Source organism: Echiichthys vipera (genome assembly GCF_963691815.1).
Source record: "Echiichthys vipera genome assembly, chromosome: 12".
NCBI classification, from domain to species: Eukaryota; Metazoa; Chordata; class Actinopteri; order Perciformes; family Trachinidae; genus Echiichthys; species Echiichthys vipera.
The window spans coordinates 20,911,747-20,931,335 of NC_139837.1; the positions used below are offsets into that span (position 1 = coordinate 20,911,747).

The 19,589-nt window shown below is 40.5% G+C and overlaps 1 protein-coding gene across 3 annotated transcripts in view; it reads left to right on the top strand.

Moving 5' to 3' along the window:
• Positions 1-1,139: 1,139 nt before the first annotated feature.
• smoc1 (SPARC related modular calcium binding 1) overlaps positions 1,140-19,589 on the top strand; it is a 49,904-nt gene continuing 31,454 nt past the window's right edge. For all 3 annotated transcript variants that reach the window (XM_083924444.1, XM_083924443.1, XM_083924445.1), the window contains exons 1-2: positions 1,140-1,501; positions 19,144-19,309. In XM_083924444.1, coding sequence (XP_083780570.1) covers positions 1,400-1,501; positions 19,144-19,309 — 268 coding nt within the window. In that variant the 5' untranslated portion in view covers positions 1,140-1,399. The remainder of the gene's footprint in view (positions 1,502-19,143; positions 19,310-19,589) is intronic.

The following is a 19,589-nucleotide window of genomic DNA, read 5'->3' on the forward strand; positions in this document are numbered from 1 at the left end:
GAGTTTTGTACTTTTGCATAAATCTACTTTATTGTTATATTTTCTTGTTGATCTTTTTAAAAACATCTTTGTTGTTATTTTATTTCAGACCCTACTCATATTTATAGTAATAAAGGGTTTAGTCCGCTCAACACGACACAGCATGAGAATCTATTAGCAAGCTACCTAGCTGAGATAGACACAGCTGCTATTGCTATTTCTTAAGCATGACACTCTAAGTATACATCATTTAACCCTAGCAAAGAACTTGTGAGGGGTTGTTGTTGTTGTGGTGGGGGGCCCACAGAAACAGCTTATGTATAGGGTCCAGATTTTGGTGCTACACCCCTGCTTGGGAGCATCACATCCTGTGGAGTCCTATACATAGAAACCAGTCTACAAGCTCTTGTAGACGACCAAGAGAGTCCGCTCACACATTGGCAATACAAAGCAATTATACACATGAACTGCTTCATATAGCACTTTTAAAAACAACCAAAATCATGAACAATAATTAGAGATAAAGTGACACACACAGCTGTTTTTACCCATCCTCTGAGTCGCCATCCCACACACACACACACACACACACACACACACACACACACACACACACACACACACACACACACACACACACACACACACACACACACACACACACACACACACACACACACACACACACACACACACACACACACACACACACACACACACACACACACAGACCCCCTGCAGTGCTTGTGACAGCTATTGACTTTACTCAATAGATGTTTTCTATTGTAACCCAAGTACACAGGCTAAATGTCACGGCAGCAGGATACTTGGCTATTATAGAGCATTATATGTCTCTGAATGGGGATGAGAAGCTAAAATTTGACTTCACAATTGCTCGGCCATTGTCCCTGTTCTCAAAGACTAACGATAATACACCGAGGGTCCCTGCAGCTGCTGAGTCTCCTGACTGACTGACCACAGCAGCCTTTTCTCCTCTGTGGAGAGTTCATTTTGGACCAGTTACGGGTGGGCGTGGCTTTTAACGCCGTCCCTCGCTGCTATTGGACAGTCGGAGCGTCAATCAGCGCCGCTTCTCCCTCCTTTGCTTTTTAAATGAAGTCGCAATGGATACAAGCCTGACTCAACCCGTGGAAGCCGCGATGAACAGCTGATCCTCCCGCGGTGGATAAAAACCGATCACCATGGTCACCGCCGAGTCATGATTTCTCATCCCACGCGCGGCACTATGTGAATAGTTATTGGAGAAGTAGACAAAAGGAGAATAACTCAGAGGAAAGTAGATTGGATAGAGTGAAGGAGTGTTTTTTTTTAAATTTTGTATCTTTTTGGACCTGTTGATCATCAGTGTGACAGAGAGACTACCTGCCGCTCCCTGCTCTGCGCTCACCGACCATCAATTATGTTATTGTCAAGTTTGCTTCTTTTCACCGTTTCTCACTTGTTGGCGCCTCTGTTTCTCTGGTACCTGCCTCAAGTCTCCACACAGAAGCCAGGTTCACGGGTGAGTGCATACCTGAGGGTCTGCTGGTTCACACTCTTTGATAATACTTGGATTAAAGGTGGCAATGCTGCGTGACTATAGCGCGTAAATGATCTGATTTTGCACACATATTTCACTTTCCACCAAAACTTACCAACTATAATCATGTTTTACCGTTTTTAGAAGACATTGTAAATCATTTTTATTAAACTAACTGCACTTCAGGGAATCCTCAGATGTTTCATCTGTAATCTGACTGTGAGAGAAACCCATAGATGTATTAAAATACATGTGAATATTATTGTAAATAGAGAGCTGAGCTTGTAGCCCATTATGCAATTCATGTGAGATTAGCTCATAACTGCGGGTGGACAGCGAGAGGGTATGTAGAGGTCTACAAAGAAATCAATAAAGTCAACAAATGGCGTCAAATTGAAGGACTTTTCAAACTGAAAGTCAAGGTCTCAAAATGACATGTTGTGGAGGGTGAAACACAAACATATATACTATATATACGAATTAAACACTTCATTTATTACTGATTGTCTTGTCAAGTATATAAAACATGCTGCTGCAATAAGCAACGAATGATGGACGATGCATTGTATATTTTTAACAAACTTTCGAGACTTTTCAAGGCCTTGATCTATTTATTTTGGAGGAAAAAAATGTCTCTATGCTACAGTGATAATGCTTCCCTCCATGAAGTTTGGCTGCTGGTGTTTGAGATGTGTGGGTTTTTTTGGTTGATCAGTTTGAGTCATTAGAAGAGAATTAAAGACTTGATAAAAGGCTTTTTATCAGGATATACAGTTTAACCTGCGTTCCCTTCACCTCAGCGTCTTTGCCACCATCAAGTCTTTTAAACTCACACACACACACACACACACACACACACACACACACACACACACACACACACACACACACACACACACACACACACACACACACACACACACACACACACACACACACACACACACACACACACACACACACACACACACACACACACACACACACACACACACACACACACACACACACACACACACAGAGCTTTATTTGTTCTCCCTTTTGTTGAAGCATTTTTTCTCCCTGTGGCACCATTTAGGCAGAGAGGGGAATAAGTGATGGTGAACAGCATTGTTTCAGCTTACAGATGCAGTGTAATATTTGCGGTCTGAGGGGTGGGCGAATATGTACTGTAATAGCCTACTCACATACTGGAACTATTTCACAATGTCTTTGAAACCCCCCCTCCCTACACAAGACACAGTGGTCACGGCGGCTCTGCTGAAGGATTTATAGTGAATTATACTTTGCGTATAATCACTTCTTTGTTACTCACTAGATAACTGTTTTCCTGAACAAAAACTGAATGGCTTTATGGTCACACAAGTGAGTTTGGGGTTTGTTTGTAGGAGTGCTAGGGTTATTAGAAATCTAAACAAATGTGATTTATCAGACCGTTGTGGCTAATTACCCCTCTGAGCTGGACTAAAGAAACTCACTCAGCCTTAGGAAACCCTTTCGTAACAACACCATGTCAATTTGAAAACAAGGCGGCTTTTAGTCCTAAAAGGTTGAAACTTTAGAGACAAAAGCTTTTCACCAGAATCAGAATTAAGTGCTAAAAAAAAAACATGTTAAACAATTGGTGAACAATTGAAGCATCTCTATCAACTTTATCCCCATAAAATTAAACTCTCTCTGCATCCACTTCATCCTCCTCCTGGCCCAGTCCAGTCACACTCGGCCTGCTGCACACCCCCACTCACACCACAGTAGATACTTTTAACATTGCTCACAGCTGCCGTAATACCATAATTCACACCCCCACTTTCCACATTGATATCAGGGGTGAAAGCCTCGGCTAACTTCGCTGCATAGCACTGCTCCTTCCTCATTTCCCCGGAGGCTCCATGATGCAATAAGTCCAACATTTCTCGTGACTGGGACAGAACCAAAGCTTTAGACGATTTGAACTTTTTGCCTTGTGATTGTTGCTGTTTGTGCAGTTCAGATAAGTCTGTCTCGCCTACTCCCTCCTCATTCTTGAGAGAGTATGTTTGATGTGTCCTTTTATTGTTTTAGCAATTTGTTCATCAGCTAGAGGGGAGGGCAGCACTACTCAGATGATAAGGATGTGTGATGATGGTGATCACATTTTCCTATGATGGCAGTGCAACACAGTCTCTGCATAAACTGCCACTGTCAGTTATTTAATTCATTTATATCTAATACTGGTGGAGGGGAAGGAACAACAAAATGTGAGAGCCACCTTTATGATCTCCCTGAAAAACTTAATGCCTATGTGAAATCATGCTTTTTTGGTCTAAAAGGATTAAATCTCACATCTTATTGCAGGTCTTAATGGCTGCAAAAAGATAATTTGCATTTTTTTAGTACCAGGAAGGATCTCTCTAACAATGCAGGTGCTGGGCAGGCAGTTTCTTTCACTGAGGGATCTGTTTCCCAGAAGCGATGTATTTAAGAAATTATCGCTAATACATGAGGTCGCCAACCATTTTTACACATTTATTCTTAATCCCCCCTCATCAAATCAACCTGTTGGTGCATTAGGGATGAGATACGATGAGCAGTCGGCTGGCATACTTTGGTGAGTGCATCAGTTTAGAGTCATAAACTCATTAAAAAACAAACATAAACAGAGAGATCTGAGCGGCGAAGCAGCCAAGACTGCATACCTTCAGCCGGGGGAAAGAACAGCCCTGGTTCAAAAGCAGGAGAGCCTTTTTATTGGTGTGAGGTAGACCACAGCACAGGTGTGAGTGGTCTGCATGTGTGTGTGATTGTTGTATGGTCAGCCAATTCCTTAATTATGCTGACAGTGCTCAAAGGAATGGAGGTCAGGAACTGGACTTTTTTTTAAGTAAGAGAAGAGTAATATGAAAACAACAGATATTAAAAGTAATTTTGATATTTAAAGAACGAATTTACCCAAAAATGACTATTAGTGTTGGTGTGGTGAGAATCTTTAGAGGCTTCTTGTTTCCATTGATGTGGGGACATCATCAGGGGGGGAAAAGCATTGCACAAAAGCATTGCTGAATAAGTTTCTCGCCTGAAAAAACTCATTTCACTTATACTTTCTCCGACAATTAAAGGAAAAAGCCAATGGGAGAAGTTCACACCTGTTATGTCAAAGGGCATTTGGCTAAATGAAAGAAATCAGGATATAAAGATGAAGCAGATTGAGAGGAAATGGGTACGTAAATAGTAGTGGGGGAAGAAAATAAAAAACTATGAAACTGTATCAATTCTTTAAAACACTATCGACTTTGAATTAACCCTTTGAGACCTGCAGTTGATCTCAGGCTGTAGTGGGCTCCGTTTTGAGGCCAGAGTAAAGATATATATATATATAAGTGTCATATAAAACCACATTAACTAAGACAACCATTGACACCAACCATCTATCATGCTAGCTTGTGGGAAGAGGGGCTTCGATGCTAAAATTTGGCGAGGGTAAAACTAGACCTCACTGTGTACTATGACAGTTTGCCTAAAATTAGATTTTAAAAATTCAATATATCAACTTGCTTACAGTATTTCAATATAATCGTAATCCCTGTATCATGATACGGATTGAACTATAAGGAACCCAAAAATCTACCTACTGTAACTGAAAGTCGAAATACTGACTAAGTATGCATGCACATACAAGTATATGTTAATAAGTATGTACATACTCAATTAAAGGAAAAAGAGAAGTTATATATACTTTTAACCTCTGAATATAATGGTTTATGATTTGGGTTGGAGAATGTGTGTATCCAATTAAGTGAAATGATGCCTAATGTTGGGATAAGTGTTACCTGAATGAAATATTATATATATACTGTGTATATAATATGGGTAGGAGGGAAAGAGAGGAGGACAGAGTGGGAAGTTTGTCCCTTAACCATCAAACCACTGGGATGCATACAGTAGAAGAAGAGCTGTTGGCCATAATCACGCAGATGTGCAGTGCACATTTCCCCATTTAATCTTTATGGGATAAAAACATTCTTGGCAAAGCGATAAGGTCATAGTTTGGCATTACCGTGTTCTGAGAAGAGAAGTCACGGAATACAAACCTTTCAGAATAAACTTTGTCCTCGGCAGCAGTTTTTGATTAGGCACTCAAAGGACAAATCCCTAAAACAGTTATTGGTGATGATGGAGCTTGTGGTTTTTGGTTCCTTTGTTGTACGGTGGTGTGATTTTGAATACTGACACAACAGAATACATATGCATGATGTTGCGCTTTATTGTTTTTGCTTGGAGATCATGAATGTTGAGAAGAAAAGCTACAGGAAAGGTCCTATGGCCACCAAAACGTTCATTTCATCCTCGTTGGATACAAATTATTCAAAGCAAATTAAATGAATCTATCGATTAATATTCAATATCTTACGTACCAAAATGACAATTTGACTTGAGGATGGAGCTCTAGAGAAGCAAACATAGCGTATAAAGTCAACTGTGCGCGGAGGGTCTGATCACCAACCTCCAGCATTTTGTGATAACGTGGAAGTCGCACAGACCAGGTTTCAATGATTGGATTGATACAGGACCCAGAATTTCTGTTGGCTTCGCTGACAGGTCCGTTTTTGGAGCCTCTGACTCAATCAGAATAAAAAACAAGACGCGTGAGGTCCTTGCTCGCCAACCACAAGAAGCATGAAACTGAGATGAATACTGTTAGTCTTACATTTTGCTCCAACGTCACACAACAGTACAGGAAGAAATCAAATGCACCTATTCGGTGGGAGTTGTTCAGAGACATCCTGGAAAATGTAGGAAATCTAACTGAATTAGAATAAACACGACAAGTTGAAGAAAATAACTAAGCTTACAACAGAAAACTTCAGTAAAACTTCAAATTGACAAGCAAACTAGACACATGACTGGACACGGAGGCTGCACTTTTCTTAGGACAGACAGATGGATTAGAGGGTCCACCAGCGACCAATCAAATTGCTCACATATGTCGATTCCCTCTGATAACCGCGTAATCAACAAACGCATTTCATGCTCAATTTTCAGGGGTTTCTAATCAGTGTAATGAAGCACAGTCAGCGTCCAGCTGTGATTTCAGGCTAGTGAGCTCCACGCACGGCTCATCACAACTTCACTTTTTTCCCCCTACATATTCTCGATACTCTCCCGACATAGTTGTGGTTTATGGGTGCGTTTGCATTTGCATAATTGTCTAGTCCACTATGGGAACTTGCTCAATGTCAATTCAGTGTGTTGGTGCACCAGCTCTTGTTTGAGAGGAGAACTGCCTGTTGAAAGAGTCATGGCTCTCTATAATCCTTCAGATTATCAGGATGGCAGAAACACTTCCTCTTTCCTATCAAACTAGCTCAGCGGATTAGCCTCTGCTCTGCCATATATTCAATCATTTCCTTTGATATGAGTGAGTGTGTGGTCTCAGTTTAAGTACGCAATGGTCTCTTCCTGGGAACAGTAGACACAGCTCCCTGTTCTGTAGCCAGGATGAAGCATTAGCGACAAACAAGGAATGCTGTTAATCAGATTTAGTGCCATTTCCGAAAAGGAGGAACACCTCCTTCTTCCCTTTACCCACACTTTCATTTTGGTTGCTCCACACCACTACAAAAGAAAAATAAGGAAGTCGTCCTTTTCATTAATGTTGTATTAAGTATAATCCAAAGAGGAAGTCTGATTTTGCCATGGTGTGAAATTGCTTTAGATCGCCTCTTTCTCAAATGTATTAAATCAACTTAATTTAGAAATATAAAAATACATTAAAGGTGATAAAAATCTGTATGATATTAACAAATTAATCAAAAGACTGTGTAATGTGACGAGTGGTTCATAGTGATAAACCCACAGATCATTTTCACCCAACCCTGCAGTTACACAGTGGTTTAGATTCTTTCAGCTCATTGTTTTCTGACAAATTTACCGTTTGGGTTCAGTCTCACTGACTTAGTAGATGCTACCTGCCCAACAGACACACACAAGCCCCTTTCACACTGCCTGTTTGTTGCATGGTTGTTGATTGGAGATAGAACGGGGGGGTCAGGTCTGAGACTCGGCAGAGGAGGTAGTTGCAGAGCCACAACGCTGAACTGACGTTTGGCCAAAAGGAAAGATATTAGGGTGGAACGATACACGGTAGTGATGATGAGTCAACCCACAGTCAGGTCAAAAAGTGACAAAGCAGCATTCAGAGTGGCCTCAGTTACACATACAATAACTTACAGAAACATTGCTTGCGATAGTTCACGACCTCTCCCCCTCTCTATGTATCTCTCACCTTTCTCAAAAACATGTGGGTGCCACGGCGCGGCAGTCTGTCTGTCCTTCTCTTTACTGTCAATCGTGCTACTATGTATAAAGTTGGCGGTTTGTGGGTGGGATTGAAGAAGTTGATTAATGGTGCAGATCGGACGCACGCACTTTTACTTCCAGAATGCCGGCATTCTGTTTGAAACCACAACTGCAGGATTACGCCGCCTTTGCTTTGCTCTGTGTGAATGCAACTACAGTTGGCAACTAGCTGGTGAACATAGGGGAGCATTTACGTAAGGGGTAATGAGCCAGATAGTTCCCCGTTTCCGGAGTAGGTGGAGACCAAAGCCGGAGCTAGAAGAGATAAAATATCGGACTTACATTTTCTAGGTGTCCAGAAATGCTAATGACAATCTGTGTCTGCTGGATGTGTAAATAAGCCACTGTTTGCAAACGTGTCTGAAATATCAGTGTTGTGTTTACAGCTGGTTTCAGCTCCTAAACATCTGCTAAATCAGGCTTAAAAAGAATGGTACAAACTAAGAAAGCATAGATGACAAAAAGTATTCATACTTTGATGATTTCATTACATCAATTATAAATAAATGCTATACTAAGCATGTGGATAACTGTCAACAACAGTTTGCTAGATATTTAAATTAAGTTACAGACATTCTTTGCATCCTTCATGTTTTGTATATTCAGCCTGGTGGCAGATTAAAGAAAACTACTCTGCTAAAACTTTACCTACCGAAACATGACACTAACTAAGGAGGTAAAAGGAATGGTGGGATATGAGACTTTAAATGTTAAGCCCAATCCGCACCCTCCTGCTGTGAGTGGCACACACAGTTTGCACCTCCTGTGTGAAGTCGCAATTGCAACATGCAAGAACTGTGTTTAAAAAGGTTACTTATATGTCAAATTACAGGTTTGTTTTCAAGACAAACCCAATTACAATTTTAAAAGGAATAAGGGGGAGGAGAAGGGTGCAGCTTCTCATACATTACTTTTTATTTCCTCCACTTTTTTTTTATAACACAGCTAAGTAAAGTGTGTTAATGGAAACAGCATGAGGGATGGCATTCGCTTTATAGATTTCCTTAAAACTAAATGCCAATTATCAGAAAAGGGTGATTACTTCAGCCCGTTAAAAGCAACAGTACACAATTAGTCCCGACTTTGGTGGACAACTTTCATTGACTCAGTGGTTGGCTCACGTTTGTTCTCCTTTTCCTCCATTTGACTAATCAACTTGTTGGCTGGTGAGGGAATGCCAAAAAACGCCTGGTGAATAATGACACAAGGATGCAATAGATGCCCATATATTTATGTATTTTTGTATGTGTTGTTGCATTGTTTGTTTTTGTTGTGCCCAAAGGGGATAATGAGCCCATCGCACGTAAAGTTGGCATGAGGCGCACACACACACACACACACACACACACACACACACACACACACACACACACACACACACACACACACACACACGCACACGCACACGCACACGCACACGCACACACACACAGGCTTGTAATGAATCTCCATCTGTGCACTGCTTTTCCGTAGAAGCAGTGATGTCATTCATGTCAAGGAGCATGTTCCTGTTAGTTAAATAGAACAGACATTTTTTCCACTACACAGGATCTGATTTAACCATCCCTTGTGATATCAAGTCAGGGTAAGAGCTTCGGTCGACTCACGTTAGATCAAAGTGGAGAGGGTTGTCACTACAGTGGGCTTCTCCAACTAAAGATTTTTGACTAAATGGAGATGCAATCATGAGAAAAATCTCAAATGTGGACCACTGCGCTCTATAATAATGACCATATTGCAGCAGCCTGTATTTGTATTGTTCTGGTTCCAGTTTACAAAGCAGGTAAATGCCCAGAGTATTTTTTTTCAGTGCATGATTAACACTAATATGAGAGTGAACTCCATAAGATGTTTGTTACAGCCACATGGCGACCTGACTAGCTGTGTAACAGGATGGACAACTCTCCAAATAAATGTCCCTGAAAAATCATCTCTAATTAATGATGGAAATTCTACTGTGAAGAATTAAATCTGATGTGGAAAATGATGCAGAATCATGCTGAATTTTCTTTTAAAACAATGTGTCCACCACAAATGTTCTTGTGTTATTAAGTCATTATGATGTTTCAGTTAGAGTTATTAGAAGATGAAAACGCAGAGCTCTGGCAGTAAGATTTTAAAATTAGAACCAGAAGTATGAAATTAACTGTAATGGGTGTGGACTGGTGCATTGTAATGGTGAGTTTTAACAGTGACAGCAATACAGTCTGTGATTTCCAAATGCAACATCAGCGTCGCGTACAACGTGTAGCTTATTAGAAGGCCTTGCTGCAGGTTTAAAACCGTATGTCTCTCAGCAGCTCATAAATTGTGCTAACTCTCCAAAAACACTGTTGACTCCTGTTAACTTTCCACAAACACCCCCGACTCATGCTGCTGCTGCCATCATTAATCATTAATTGCCAGATCAAAAGGACCACACCATTGGGTTTGCAAGTTTTTGCTCTTTAACTATAAATCATTTAGCCTTTACATATTGGATGAACATTTTCAAAAGCAGGCTATCGTGTTTTAGATTTTGGGGTTGATTTTTTTCTACTATACCCAGCACCCAGTTGTTTCCATTTATAAGAAAGTTGATATGTACACTCTTGGACCTTGTTTGAGTTATGAGATGCATCGGAGAACATGCAAACTATGCTTTTGTGTCCAGCCATCTACTGGTTTCCATTAATTTCCGTAAGATATGAACATCAGCAGACTCTTGAAACGTGTGTTGGCAAGACATTTTTCAGGCAGGTTGATTTAAGAAATCTGCACTACATTACAAAAATTCACACTTGATGTTCACTGTGATGAATCATACAGGGAGCAAGTTACAAGAATCTGTCAATAGATTCTCGTACTACACAAATGAATTGAAACCAGTGCCTGGCTGGAATAGACAGACATACAAATATGTAAAACAGCAGCATAGTTTATACAATTGTTGGTCAGATGTGTAAATTATTCATAGTTACAAAGATAAAACATGCATCACCACTGGTATGGTACGAAGGGGGAGCTCCACGGATTTTATACATCAAAGTCTGTTCACAGGTCTTGGGGGGTACTACTGCATATGTTACATAGAGCCTGTTCCAGAAGAACTGTGCAAAGCCTGATTAATTACCTCAAGTGATGTCAAAGTCAGGGCCGAAGATTGCAAATATGAAAATAGAGAAAAAGAAGAAGTAAGAATTGAATTGAATCTGCCAGATCTCTGTCGCCCACTCCTCATCTGAGCTGCAGGCTTGAGGATTTAGGCTACATGAAAGAAAGCATGAAACCCCTCAAATTCAGACCAAACTGGTCTGGCTTACCAGGCGTGCAGTGCTGGGATAAAGCCTGAGCCCGAGAGACAAGATGTCAGGCCCCTTCTGATGTGACCACAAAGACAATTGTGATGGGCCTAAAGGACTACAAGTCAATGCGTTTGTTCCCCCTTACCCCAGAATTATACGTTTTGGAGATTTGGTCTGGTTTGTGTTTCTTTAAACTAATCACAGTCGTCTTGAGTGTGCTAATCCTTTGAGACACACCCAGAAACAGAAGTTATTTTCCTTCGCTGTGTATCTGGGATGTAAATCAGCTAACATGTCGTTAAACTAAAGTTTAGCAAGCCTGTTCCCTACTAAAGACAAGTGCAATAAAGGTGAAAATTGGATCTACTGTTTATAATATTTGTTTTTATAATGAAAATCTGTCCAAAGAAATTAGCTCTACGCACAAAAAGCCAGTTGGAAAGTTTAACTCAATACATTTACTGAAGGAGTCGTAATCCAATCATTTGTTTATGTACAACCATTGTTCCGTTTCTCATCTCCCTGCTTCCCCCCTCAAAGTCCTTAATATAAAAAATATTACTTTTTAATCATATTCGGTCTTATTGTTCCATTGCTGTGGCTCGAGCTGGAATAGATTCCCTTCCAGTGAGGGTAAAAAAAGACCACTTTGCTAATGCTGTAACTGTTGCACAACAGGGGTTGCATTTCACTTATTTTATGAGCGGTAGAGAGAGAGCTCAGTGTGCTCCTGGCTGGGGTGTGTGTGTGAGATTGTGTGTATTTGTGTAGGGGGAATTTGGCTTGTTAAATGTGAGAATCTCCCCGCTTATCATTTCCCGGTCAAGATGTCAGTACCGAACCATCGCGCAACTCCCCTGTTGTTATACCTTAGGATACGGTATCCTCACAATGTCAGGGGATTTATATCCAAGCTGTCTCTGTCCATTAAAGATAAAAGAAAATATGCATTTCTTCTTGTGTTCCTGTTTGGAAATTAAAGAAAGGGTCTCTGAGCAGTTGTTAAATAATTCCTTCAGGGGTGCATTCAATACTCCAGTATGTTATTTGGGGCTTTGGCCTCTTTGTAAATCTTTGATGTGCTGCCTTGTTGCAGTATGATGTAAAACTTTGCTTAATGATCTGCAGGAACAGAGTATGAGTGAGTTTCTCCCCACAGGTTTAGGTAATTAATGTTATTTTGAGCAGCGCGTGTTCCTCAGCAGATCCAGCAAGAGCTCCATTTACACGTTAGTCTGTTTAATTTAGATGGGTTTGTTTGGTTTTGATTATGGGATGTCGGGCGGGTCTCAACCTCAGCCATTATTGGCCTAACAGGAGGAGCTGTTTTCCCTCAGGAGATAATGCCAGGTCCTGTCATCCTAGCTAATACTGTAGCAGCTGATTGCTGTCAAACAGACCTCAGTCAGACAGTAACTGAAATAACTTGTAGCATTTGTTTTAACCTCCTTAAGCCGCCAAATGGGTGGGGTTTACCACATCAGGGCAGTTCAGATTCTCAAGAGTATTTGGTAAGCTGGAAACCACAGAAAAGTGTAAAAATGTTGTCAAACACTTTGCTGATTGGCTGCAAACAGCTTTGTGTCGTGCTGAAAGACTCATTTGGTTGTCCCTGCTGGTTAACAGACTTGTTTTTCAGATACCATGTGACCCAGGCTCAGTGTCACTCACTGCTGGTGTGAGTGAACTTTATTGTGGCAGGATTCAAATGTGAACCGCATGCTATCTGTTGTAGTGAGGAACTCATGTAAAGCAGTGGTGCCGTAGAAACTGTTGTGAGACTTGATCAGACCTGAGAGGTGGCTTGGATAAAGTGCAGAGAGTCACAAGATTAGATTAGATTAGATTAGATTAGGGTTAACAGTATATTGTCTGCTATTTGATATTCTCTCTTGGAAGCTAGATTTTTCCTTCTCCCAGTAATTTAAAGGTTTTTGCCTAAGCTGTTTTAATCTGAAGCAGTTATTTGGCAAGTACGGCTACGCACAAGCAATTAAGGGTTTCGGACATGTACTATTATTTATTCTAAATTACATACAGTTATTACACAGCTCTGCACAAGGATTTCATCAATAACAGCAGGAATAGTTCCACATTGTGGGAAACAAGCTTAATTGCTTTCTTGACGAGATTTAGATGAGATGATAGATACCACTCTCATATCTGGTAAATATGGAGCCACAGCCAGCAGCCTAGCTTAGCATAGAGACTGGAGACAGGGGGCAACCGACTGACTCCATCCAAAAATAAAAACACAAACCAGCACCTCTCAATAAATAACTCTTTATGTCCAGTTTGTTGAATCCGAGTTGTGTTTTCCCACTTGTTAGTTCATCAGCACGTCATTTTTATTCTTGCTATTATATGAAATAAACAACTGAGATATAACTTGATAATCAATGAGCTTTAGAGGTGCAGGTAGTAGGATTTTGTTCCCTTTGGACAGAGCCAGGCTAGTTGTTTCTGTCTTTATGCTATGCTAAGCTAACTGGCTTGTACGATCTTGGCTATGGCTTCATATTAATGGGCAGATAATGTATGAGAGGATCAATCTTATACCTCAAAGATATTTAATTACTCCTATTTGTGCTTTTACATGGACTTTTATTGAATGTATCTGGTATAAATTCTTTCATATTTGTGAAACTGTAACCAGCAACTTTAACACACATGTTGAGCTTTATCTCAAGCAAACTTTCAGCAAAGTTACTTGTATTGAATAAAAAAAAATGTCCTAAGAAAATCTACATTCTTTGTAAGTGCTGTGTAAACAAGACTACTGGACAGACACTATCTACAGGTCGAAAGCTAAACAATTAAGTCAAAATGTTCCTGTTATTTAGTATTTAAGTACTTCTAAAGGGGGAGTCTGTGATTGTAATCCAATACACTTTTGGTCAAATTCATACCTCCTCATGGGCTGCTAGCTGTCCATTTGTGCATACAAACAAGTTGTTCATACACAGCCCTGGCTTTGTTCTCTACTGAAGGAGTTCACTTTACGTTGCAAATGTGTTTTAGGGCATGTTAATGAGTATGTCGTACAGAGAAATAATTAAACCTTTTATGTTTCATGCTATAAGTTAGCAAAACAAACAGGCAAGTTCATGCTTGTGCACAGAACAGGTGAATGTATAAGAGGTGAGAGGAGAGGGAGTGAGAAGAACAGCAAATAAAGGTGCACAGACAGAAGGGGGGGTGTATTTTTCAATGTATTCTCTTCAGCAGGTTTGTATATCGTACAAAACAACTTGGTTAGGATGGGAAAAGGGTCGTGGTTTGGCTTAGTACTTACGGGATACAATCACAGGTCCACCTTGTGAACGTTACTTCTGCAGTAATAATATTATATACGAATTACAGGGAGTTAGTTTTAGTATGTGTATGTACGAACAGAGAATGTGGGCAGCCTTATTTGTTTGGATGCTGAGTTCAACTATTAATCTTTCTTTACTGACTCCAACTTTAAGAGTACTTTTAAAAGTAATAATCCTCAACTCAACTAAAAAGAAATTCCAACTATAAATTTGGAAACTCTTTCTGATCTGCCGGAGTCTCTGGTTTCACCTTTATGGGAGACGAGTCTGTGGGTGGGACAGTATGACTAAGAAACATCTACATGTGGGAGACGTGGTAGGAGTGTTTTTTTCCACTTACCCGACAATGGCGTCTCAAAATCTGTGATTTAATGTTTTATTATGACAGTGGAGGTATAGGAGGTGACTCCATTAAGGCTGTGAGTCAGGGATGGGGAGGACGGGTCAGTCTGTGGGCAGAGGCCAGACTCTGTGGCTCTTAACCTGGATGAAAAACGTTTCAGAAAAGCTTTCTTTGGATGCTGATTTAGATAAACGGCTTCCCATCCACAGTGATTTGGTTCAGCCTTTTTAACCACTTCTGCTGTGAAGGAAACATGCAACTGGTTTCTTCTCTTCTTAGACTAAAACGGAAAGCTATGATGGCAGTTATCTGCACTACTTGGATAATAAAATAAATAAGAAAACAGCCACATGCTTCTTTATTCAGGAAAATCACAGATACAATAGAGATATACGCCCCCCCCCGAACTACTGAATTATTCCTGTCTTCCACGAAGCCAAGAAGATGACACGCAAAGTTAAAGTGAAACGATGTGCTATGTTTTCCTCTCTGTCTGCACTCTCTCACAAAGAGGAACATAATGATTTCGTTTTACTCCGAGCTGTCTGACAATGTTTCTACCATGTTTCATTGCCAAGGATGAAATCACATTTAGCTGTCTGGCTTGTTCTGGACATATTGTTACAGCGATGCGAGGTGGATTTGTGTCCTAAAGTATTATTCCTTGTTTGTTTAAATATATCCTTTCACCTTGTAGACCCAAAATATTCACAGATTACCGATATGGTGGCAGATATAGTGAAAACTCAGCTTTTCTATGTGAATTGTACACCGATATGACTACACAAGGGTAATCAATGTATTACATTGTCAGCACATTATAGGAATTAACGCTGAGAAAATAAAGAATAAAAAATAAAATAAACAGCTATATGACACATTACCCCAAACATAATTTCTGCATTACATGTTTGTATTGTATTATTAAAAAAAAAGGTTTTCATATCAGGGCATATTGAAAAAAAGCCTATACACTAATAAATATGTCTGACAGGCCAATATTGGACGATAATACTCGCGGACCGATATATCAGCGTCGCTCTAATTTCAACAGATATATTGTTTTATGTGGGATTGAACCTGTGAACCATCTTCAGGACACTTTCTTAAACTCAAACTCTGTAAGTGGAAGATACTGAAGCATCTGTATCTTTTTCTATTTCAGGAAAAGTCTAATCTGTCTTTGCTCTTCTGCAGATAATGGAGTATCTGCCAGAGCTGACTGCTATGATAACTACCACAATCCTTTCTCTGCAGCAAAAAAACCCAACATTTTTTCCAATGGGGCACCATCTGTTTCAGTACTAAAAACTAGCCAGAAAAAGCCAGTTTGGTTCACTAATGTGAGGAAAATGATCCAAACCAGTTAATTTGTATGAAAGGTGATGTGAGCTCACCAGTTGGCAGATTTTTCACTTCATGAATTTTGGACTCAGTTTTTGATTAAATTGCTGGGATTTAGAAATTAATGTTCATGACTTTCACAACTGTCAGCACTGGCAGATACTCTCTGGTATCGGTAAAGTAAAAAAACCACAAAGGACTGTAAATGGATTATTTTCTGACACGTGTCTCATTTTCCTCACCACATATTGGATTTGTAATTTGTGCTATAACAAGTTTAAACTCCTGTGTCATGTCCAGGTCGCCAGAGAGAGAGCGATATAGGCCAGAATATGACAGAGAATATAAAATTCAGGGATTAAGGATGTGCTGCCACTGTGGCTGAGTGAGCCTGCATCATTTTTCAGTTACCCTCATAGCATGGCTCGAGGGATGGTCGGTCTGTAGCTCCACCACTGTGGTCCAGACTAAAATATCTCAGCTATTGGATGGATTGCCACATCATTTTGTTCAGACATTCATGTTTCCCTGAGGATGAACTATAATGACTTAGATGATTGCCTGACTTTTCATCTCGTGCCACCACAAGGTTCACATTTGTGGGTTTGAGTGAAATATCTCGACAGTAATTGGATGAATTGCAAATTTTGTACGCATTTATGTCCCACTCCACTCAAGATGAATTATTATGACTTTAGTGATCCTGACTTTTTATCTAGCGCCACTAGCCGGTCAAAATTGTTATTTGTCTAAAACCAAATACAATAAATAATGACATTCCCTTTACACACAGCTGTACTTTATGTTTAGTGTTATTGGCAAATGTTAGCATGCCAACATGCTAAACTATGATGGTGAGCATGGTAAACATCATACTTTCTGTTCAAACTGCTGTGTCAGGCATGGCTAGATTTATAGTATGCAGCGTACAACGTTTAATCATTTCTCTGTACAAGATGCTCATGAACATGCTCTAAAAGCACATTTTCAATGGAAAGTCAACTCCTTCAGTGAAGAAGAGATTAAATGTGATGAGTGTAAAGCTCGATTAATGCTTGACCAGTCGGCTACGGTGGCGAGTGTCAGCACAGCCAAAGTGACATCACACTAGGCTCGGCCCGTAGATATTTTTATTTTACCTTCATACTGTCATGACATTTCCAGGGGTATATGGCAGTATTTGTGTCAAAAAAGAAGAAAATAGACAACTACTCTCCCCTGCACGCCTAAGTCACACCATCAAACATATTCCTTCGCAGGTGTTTTATCACCTGTCCATGCACATCCAGCATTTTCTACCCTTTGTACATGTGGCTGGGCAGAGGAATTGGGGAGCTTGCCATGCTGTAGACGACGCAGTTTTTGATGCTGCCCCTACAGTTTGGGAGTATAAAAGAGTCAGCTCACGTCCGTGCGGACAGCATAACTGGGCTTTAACTGTCCACCGATCTATGAAAGTCAAATTGTCCAGGAAAATAGTGCCACTGGCGGATACTTAAAGTATGATTATATTGGCAGTTGTTATGGGGTGAGTGGAGAAGCAAAGAACTCAGACAGGATGGCGGTGACGGTTCTGGAGCAGTCTGACCTTTATAATATAAAAAATATGAACGCAAAAGCAAAGATTGACGTACAGTACTGTACTGACAGAAGAAAAAGTTGATTGCCATGCAGTTAATCTGGTTAGAGCACGTTAGATGAAAACTCCTAGTGATTTATTTGTATATGAGATCCAGTTGTGCACCAGCTCATTCATGACATCAGTGGTTTGGCTTTGTTACCATCTACACTTTGTTCAGGTCTGTCTGATTGCTGCTCTTTATGTTTGGAGAAAATCTGTCGCCAGGCAACAATTTAGATGTTATTGAAAATACAGCTTTTTTTTTAAATCAGGCATTGGGATGAGGAAGGAGAGGGAGAATAAAAATTGTGCTTGTGTACATGCAAGTTCCACGCATGCATTTCTACTGTGGATCGTTTTGAAAAGATTGTCTGATAGGTGTTGGCAAGCGAAGGATGGAAACTGTGCCTTTTGTTTCTGGCTGCATTTCACTTTCCACCACCTTCTTCCCTCCATACCTGCCCTTAATGAGATCCCCTGTGTCGAATCCAGAGCGCCAACCAGCACTCTGCTAATTGCTTAAGAGACCTTGGGTGAAAAATGCATTTGAGAAAACTTTTCACATGCAGTTTAATACTTGAGAATTGCCTGATTTTCAGTTGTTAGTCGTTTATGAAACAGGTGTTTAAGCAGCTACAAAGTTTAATCACCACTTGCGAGATATCAAAGTCAAATCAAAACCTCCTTGTGTTTTCTTAACTAAAAAACAGAGTTGGCTCAGGTACAGTACACTGCAGGGAGACTCTTCACAGCAGAGGATTCAGGTGCTGCTCAATGCACACCTACTCTCTCTTCTTACAAACCCACAACTCCATCCTCTTGGCAAAGTTTGTGCTCCGCTGGAATCCTTTAGACCTTAAATATATTTGAGGCAGCTGCAACGCCAAGAACCATTACTGCTGTCAGAGAGAAGGCCTGCTTCCAACAGTAGAGTAGAACAGACTCACTAATAGATCATGAGTAAAGATCTGGGGAGAGGGGGAGAAGGATTCCCATTGCTCTAAATGTGGTTTGGCTCCTTTGAAACGTAATCAAGGATCAACTTGTCTTTAGCCAAAGATCAATTAGATAAATTAGCCTCTAGGTTGAGCTTCAGTGCAGAGCTGCTCAAACACCCCCTTTACAGTAGCCTAAACAAAGAAAGCAGCAGCCGTCAAGTGTTTGAGGAGTACAGAAATGTTTTGAGCCAATTGGGCAAGTGACCCATGAGTCCAATTTGTACATTAGTTTGGCATAATCTCAGATTCAGCTGAATGCAGCCTTTGTCCAAACCCAGTGAAACTAGAAAGAAAGAAAAGGAGCCAAAAAGAAACCTATGTTTCAAGCAATGAGAAAAAAAGCTTCATAATGTTAAGATGCAACGGTTGTTCTCATTGCAGTGGCTGATCGGAGACCGAGACAGTCACTGTGGGGTCATCTGCACACGGACGCAGGGGAAGCCGGTGTGTGGCTCGGATGGGCGGAGCTATGAAACCGGCTGTGAATTGCAGAGGGCGCGCTGCAAAGATAAAACACTGACACTGGCACACCGCGGCCGGTGTCGAGGTGAGAACTGAACTCTGGTTACAGTCTGTGTATACTGTAAATCTTCTTGAAGAAACTTGAAACCTTTTGCAATGAGTAAGCTCTCGGGATGCATTCAAGGAAACTCTTTTTGAATCATCTGCCATTTTAATGCAAGAAATTATTCATTTTCATTGAATGACGTGCATGTTTTGTCTTAAATCTACAAAGTCTTGTCAGCAGCTGGTACTGGAAGTCTTTGGAGTTTCCATGAATGCACCAATAAGGATTTCTCAACAGCCTGTAGTTGACAATAATATCA